Source organism: Dendrobates tinctorius, unplaced genomic scaffold, assembly GCF_039654945.1.
Source record: "Dendrobates tinctorius isolate UK_male_01 unplaced genomic scaffold, ASM3965494v1 ptg000058l, whole genome shotgun sequence".
NCBI classification, from domain to species: domain Eukaryota; kingdom Metazoa; phylum Chordata; class Amphibia; order Anura; family Dendrobatidae; genus Dendrobates; species Dendrobates tinctorius.
The window spans coordinates 20,842,376-20,849,506 of record NW_027361726.1 but is presented as its reverse complement, the minus strand read 5'-3'; the positions used below and the strand labels follow the sequence as shown (position 1 = coordinate 20,849,506).

The 7,131-nt window shown below is 41.6% G+C and overlaps 1 protein-coding gene across 4 annotated transcripts in view; it reads right to left on the bottom strand.

The window, feature by feature from the left end:
* Window positions 1–1,075: 1,075 nt before the first annotated feature.
* The window catches only part of PRIMA1 (proline rich membrane anchor 1), a 93,865-nt gene continuing 87,809 nt past the window's right edge, over window positions 1,076–7,131 (bottom strand). For 3 of the 4 annotated variants that reach the window (XM_073578103.1, XM_073578102.1, XM_073578104.1), the window contains exon 5: window positions 1,076–3,228. In XM_073578103.1, coding sequence (XP_073434204.1) covers window positions 3,156–3,228 — 73 coding nt within the window. In that variant the 3' untranslated portion in view covers window positions 1,076–3,155. Of the gene's footprint in view, window positions 3,229–6,444; window positions 6,503–7,131 lie in introns of all 4 variants that reach the window. The other variant, XM_073578105.1, reaches the window with a different exon arrangement.

Here is a 7,131-nt window from a genome sequence, read left to right as displayed (position 1 = left end):
TTAGACACAAATACATACATTTAAGTAAAAATAAATAAATTAAACACTCTCACAAGTTGGCCTCTTCCTTTATTATAGAGTTGTAGATTTTTTTCTTCCTGGACAGATTTTGGTGAATTTTGCAAAACTTGAGCTCAATTGATGTCCTCACATCACTTCCTTTCTTGGTTACCCCCTTTCTTGCTCCCTATTGAGCAAAGAAAAGTCCATGTGAACCTCAGTTCATTCACATTGCAGTGCCCTTTATGGAAAAAGTGAGAGGATGAACTTGAGATGTTGGAACCCAAAATATAGGAGACCCAACTAATTTTAATCTATTCGATCAACCCTAGTGCCAACACTTTCAGCTATGACTGTATGTGCTACAATCCTACAAAAGCACAGACTGCAGTGTTATACCATAGCCATGTATATGGATACACCTAAATAAAATGGGATTGGTTGGTGATATCAACCTCTTGTTTGTGGTGCATTAGTATATGGGAGGGGGAAAACTTTTGGAGATGGGTGGTGACCATGGCGGCCATATTGAAGTTTTGGATCCAACTTTTTTTTTTTGCAATGGGAAGAGGGTCCTGTAACACATCAAACTTATTGAGAATTTCACAAGAAAAACAATGGCATGCTTGGTTTTAACATAACTTTATTCTTTCATGAGTTATTTACAAGTTTCTCTTTGTTTACAGCCATTGACATGTCTCAGAGGTTAACACGTGAGGAGCGGATAGAAATTGTGTTGATGTCTGGTGAATGCAGTACCCGGGTCATTGCAGCAGATTTCAATGCAAGACACCCTACACAAGAAAACTCTCACCATTCCCATTTTATATAGGTGTATCCATATAAATGGCCCACCCAAAATAGTTTGCTTCATCACTGAACATAATGTTCTGTGTAAACTAAGGGTCCTGTTCCAATTTTTGTTTTGCCCATTCTGCAAATTCAGCGCGCCGATCACCAACCATTCCCATTTTATTTAGGTGTATCCATGTAAATGGCCCACCCTGTAGATAAGCCCCTATCTCAAAAAAAAAGTCCCCACCCTTGCCCCTGTGAAAAAAATGAGCACAAGATGTAGGTCAATATATGGTGTTTATTATGATGGGGTATAGTGAGTTACCCTACCAGGATCCACGCATAGTAAAACAATCAGTTCATCGTGCTGCGCTAAGCTGTGAAGATTGCAGAATACATGAAAAGAAATCATCATCAATGACATAGAATGAGGAGTCACATTTATTAGGGAAGGGGTCATGTCGGGCTGCGAGGGAGAAGCCGGCAGTAGCGAGTCTGAACGGCAAAGACGATGAGCACTCGAGCAGTATGTGATAGCCGTATATATGGGGGGTATTCTGTGAGATATTCATTGGATTCAACACGAGTAATAGTCACAATTCATATAATGTTATAATATCTGCTCTGAATCGAAAGTTTTTGGTAGTTTTTATATGTTATGTTACATTGAGGCAAGATGGAAAATCTATAGAAGTGTAATAGTGGTTCAATAGGATAAGCCAAAGCTAAGGGATATTCCTGTCAAGCTGTAATTAAAATGCCAAGTGGGCATCTGACAACGTTTTATAATGGCCATGATAGATTTAATCTACCATAGATCCATTCACTGGTGTATACGGAATAGAAAGGGCCCCATGGAAAACAAGTAACTGGGCCGCCATTAAGGGGCTGAGTGTCGCCACCTAGGACAAAACATTTGGTAATTACTTGCCACTCTCCATGACCCCTAAGACAAATCGGACCCATTACAGTCCTACTAACTTTATAAATAACGAGTGAGGACTTTTTTTGAAATTTTCAGCCCTTCCCATAGCCCCTTTTTATAGACTACACCCTCACATTCTCCACCCATTTCACATCCATTTTTCGCCCCCTCAGTGACTCGGTTTCTTTTTCATTGATGCTAGGGCACAAGAAACTGTTCCAAATTTCTGGTTACTGAAAGGTACCTGCAGTTCCCCGGAGACTTGTCATCTCTTCTGGGAGTCTGGTTGGTCCCCTTTATTCTGGAAGAGTTGGCAAGTAAGAGCTTAGCAGATGGCCGACCAAGGACCCAAAACATTCACATGTGCATGGATCTGTCTATGGAACACATCGACCCAATAACTTACAGGACTGGAATCTGATGGCAAAGTCCAATCCGACCCTAATTAAATCCTCACATCAAATAGCTTTTCCCCTATTCCTGCACAGATCAGAGTCAGGTCAGTCACTACCGTTGATTTCCCATCAGTTTACAAGGGGGCAAAAATTTTATGTAACCCATAGAATCGGCCATTCAGAATCACAGCAGATCTGATTGGCTACTATGGGCCCTAGAAGAACGTTCATGCCATCGGGTTAATCCTTACTTGTCCAGATAGGATTAAAGCTTCATCCTCTCTGACTGTGGATTTGAATAAATAAAAGAAGATTAATATAAATTGTGTGTTTTCCAGAAACTTCAATAGGATCCATCGAGCACCAATTCAATCCATCGATATATATGTAGGGTTTCCTCGTAGTCATTATTGGTTGAATGTGATGGGTGGTGCCAGACAAAAACCTTACAACGTTCCAAACTGCAACAATGTATCCAATTTCCATGCATTGTATGTGACGGCCACCAATCTCTTACATGTCTGGCACTTCTAGCACAGCATTGGGCTGCTTATATTTTGAGATAATCTGTTGTCTCTATCATAGGTAGTCGCCTTTGAGACACAAGCCTCGTGTTATTGCATAGTAGTGACACCGCTGCTGTGTACCCTTAATATTAGGTGCATGCAAATCTGTGGATAATTTTTCTACATTTACGACTCGTCCCATGATAAAATAAAATAAGGTTTATATTCCAGGGTATGAAAATCCTGTGCATGCAGGTGATGCTGTCCTCCTCCGCCTCTCAGCCAGTTCCTCAGCCCTATAGAGGCAGTTATAGTTATGCAGTGAGAGGCCCATTGTGAGGATCTGATTGGCAGTTTTTATGCTCCATTTCGTGCTCGGCTCCACGCAACCAGCGCTGATCATCTCTATGCCCGGTTCTCTTCGGACAGAGCTTTGATTTTTAAGCCTCCCCTCTCCAAATCAGCAGTTCAACGCCTTCAAGAGGGTGCACGGGTAGAGGGGGTTCTGCGACCATGATGCTTGGTACTGTGCTTCTAGGCTGTTTCGAGGGTCATTGCATATTCAGCAGCCCTGGTTGTACCATTTTCATCTTTATGGAGTGGTTTCCTTAAGCAAGAATAGTAGACAAAAAAATAGACAAACATTATTAACACAATGGAACAGGAAAAAAGTAATCAAGATAGGACAGATATATACAGAGGTGTAAAAAAGTTTTTGCCCCCTTCCTGATTTCCTATCCTTTTGCATGTTTGTCACTTAAATGTTTCAGAACACCAAACAAATGTAAATCTGGGATAAAGATAACACAATTAATCACAAACTGCAGATTTTAAATGAAGGTTTTTATTATTACAGGAAACAGATATCCAAACCTACAGGGCCCTGTGTGAAAAAGTGATTGCCCGACCCTCCCCTAAACATTAACTGTGGTTTATCACATCCTTGGGAAGCTGAGTTCAAATTCCCTAGCACACATAGGCATGATTACTGCCACAACTGTTATCAATAAAAAAAAAATCACTTAAATAGGACCTGCCTGACAAAGTGAAGTAGACCAAATGCTTCTCAAAAGCTAGACATCATACCGCAATCCAAATACATTCTGGAACAAATGAGAAACAAAGTAATTGAGGTCTAGCAGTCTGTAAAAAGTTGTAAAGCCATTTCTCAAGCTTTGGTACTTTAGCGAACCATAGTGAGAGCCATTATTCACAAATGGCAAAAACATGAAACAGTGGTGAACCTTCCCAGGAGTGGCTAGCTGATCAAAATTATCCCAAGAGCGCAGTTATGACTCATCCAAGAGGTTGCAAAATACCCCACAACAACATCCAAAGAGCTACAGGCCTCACTTGCCTCAGTTAATATCAGTGTTCATTTCATAACTCCACCATAAGAAAGAGACTGGGCAAAAATGGCCTGCATGGCCGAGAACCAAGACAAAAACCACTGCTGACCAATAAGAACATAAAGGCTTGTCTCAATTTTGCCAGAAAACATCTTGATGATCCCCAAGACTTTTGGGAGAATACTCTGTGGACTGATGAGAAAAACGTTTAACTTTTTGGAAGGTGTATGTCCCATTTCATCTGGCATAAAAGTAACACAGCATTTCAGAAAAGGAACATCATACCAACAGTAAAATGTGATGGTCTGGGGATGTTTTGCTGCTTCAGGACCTGCAAGACTTGCTGTGGTAAATGGAACCATGAATTCTGCTGTCTACCAAAAAATCCTGAAGGAGAATGTCCGGCCATCGGTTCGTAACTTCAAGCTGAAGCGCACTTAGGATATACAGCAGGACAATGATACAAAACACATCAGCAAATCTGAATGGCTTAAGAAAAACAAACTTAAGACTTTGGAGTGGCCTAGTCAAAGTCCTGACCTTAATGCGATTGATATGCTGTAGCATGACCTTAAACAGGCGGTTCATGCTCAGAAACCCTCTAATGTGGCTGAATTACAACAATTCTGCAAAGATGAATGGCCAAAATTCCTCCAGAGTGTAAAAGACTCAGTGCCAGCTAACGCAAACACTTGATTGCAGTGATTGCTGCTATGAGCGGCCCAGCCGATTATTAGGTTTATGGGGCAAACACTTTTTCACAGAGGGCCCTGTAGGTTTGGATTTCTTCTTCCCTTAATATTAAAAGACATTCATGTATAAACTGCACTTTGTGATTACTTGTGTTATTTTTGTCTAATAATTACATTTGTTTAGTGATTGGAAACATTTAAGTGCAAAATAATATGACATCAGGAAGGGGGTGAACACTTTTTCACACCACTGTAAATTATCAATAAGTTTTTATCCCAGTACTGATCCTAAACTATATCCTTGTACTCAAAAGCTGCACTCACTATTCTGCTGGTGCAGTCACTGTGTACATACATTACATTACTGATCCTGAGTTACATCCTGTATTATACCCCAGAGCTGCAATCCCTATTCTGCTGGTGCAGTCACTGTGTACATACATTACTGATCCTGAGTTACATCCTGTATTACACCTCAGAGCTGCACTCACTGTTCTGCTGGTGCAGTCACTGTGTACATACATTACTGATCCTGAGTTACATCCTGTATTATACTCCAGAGCTGCACTCACTATTCTGCTGGTGCAGTCACTGTGTACATACATTACATTACTGATCCTGAGTTACATCCTGTATTATACCCCAGAGCTGCACTCACTATTCTGCTGGTGCAGTCACTGTGTACGTACATTACATTACTGATCCTGAGTTACATCCTATATTATACCCAAGAGCTGCACTCACTATTCTGCTGGTGCAGTCACTGTGTACATGCATTACATTTGTGATCCTGAGTTACATCCTGTATTATACTCCAGAGCTGCACTCACTATTCTGCTGGTGCAGTCACTGTGTACATACATTACATTACTGATCCTGTACAGTAATGTGTTCGCATATAAACATTAACGTCTGCATAGGCCTCTTTCACACTTCAGTTTTTTGTGTCAGTTAAAATCCGCCAAAAGGACGGATAGCGGATCCGTTTTAGTACAGATGACAACGGATGCCACCTGTCCGTTTTTTGGACGGATCCGCCAAAAACGGAATCGCAGCCTGGAAAAGGGGAGAGGGAGAGGGAGGGAGAGAGGGAGAGGGAGGGAGAGAGGGAGAGGGAGGGAGAGAGGGAGAGGGAGGGAGAGGGAGAGAGAGACACAATTTTTTTTCTTTTTTTTTGTCCGGCACCCAGACAGAATTTCGGGTTAAATCAGTGTGTGGAGGATCCGCCGGCCAAAAAAACGTTGCAAGCTCCGTTTGGAAGTCTTTGAGGATGTTGACGGACAGCAACATTTTGGCGGATCCGCACAAAAACGGATACAACGGACGGCAATCCGTCAAGATCCGCCAATAATGAAAGTCAATGGGGAAAAAAAACGGATCCTCAAAGAAAAATGGCGGATCCGTTTTTTTTCCAAATTGGCGGATCTTGACTGATTGTCAAAAACGGAAGTGTGAAAGAGGCCATAGTTTGCACACTGTGTCACATATTAGTGGATAAAGCTTTTCTGTAACCAACACAATTAATGTTCCTCCACTGGAAACTGAAAACCAGTAAAATGATTGCTGCAGCTTTAGATGTGACTGGAGAAGGCAACTATGTTATTTAAGATAAGTGGTAAATAAGTAAAGAATATGATTTAGAAAGTTACTCTTAGTATATTATGCAGGTGAACGCACAGGATTTGTCGTTTCTAGGCATGAAGGTTATTGGTTATGCTTGGTTTAGGGCTAAAGTTAATACAGGGGTGATGTCATCACTTGAGACGGGTTTAGAGTTGTCACCTGGAAATGGGATCCTCTCTTCAATGAAGGGATCTTGTTTTCCTAGGGCACCAATGGGCTGAGAAAGAATCAGATTCAGACTGCATTACAATAAGGCACTGCTGTAGGAGCATGCTCCTCGCTTGGAGACCATGGCAGGCTGAGGATTTGCTACAATGTATCAGTATAGGTACTGTAATTCTTGATGAGACAAACCCAGAAGTGACACAGATCTGATACACTGTGGCACACAGAGAACCTTACTGCAGTTGTGTTCCCCTCACAAAGGATCTCTAGAATGGATACACTGTAACAAGTCATCAGCTGTGTAAATGTAGGGTTTTGGATGGAGGCAGAAACTAGAACAGAGATGCTCCAGGAGCCATGATGCTTGTCCCCAAGAATTTGCTTGTAGATGTTTGCTCCATTGAGTACTGATGTTTGTGCAAGTTTTGCTGCATCTATTAATTTTGACTGTGATAATGAATGGCTATTCCAGACTGTAATCGCCTGCCGCCTGTCCGCAAGAGGCAAACGCCGCCGCAATTCATACCGCATCAATCATGGCGGAGATGAGACTGACATTTTTAAATGGAGACTGCAGACCTTTTCAAATCCTGACTGTAATGGAAGGAAATAACACGATTGTCTGCAGACTGGATAATAAGAAGTTGGGTTACGGTACAATGGTTGTCAGCGGCAGACATA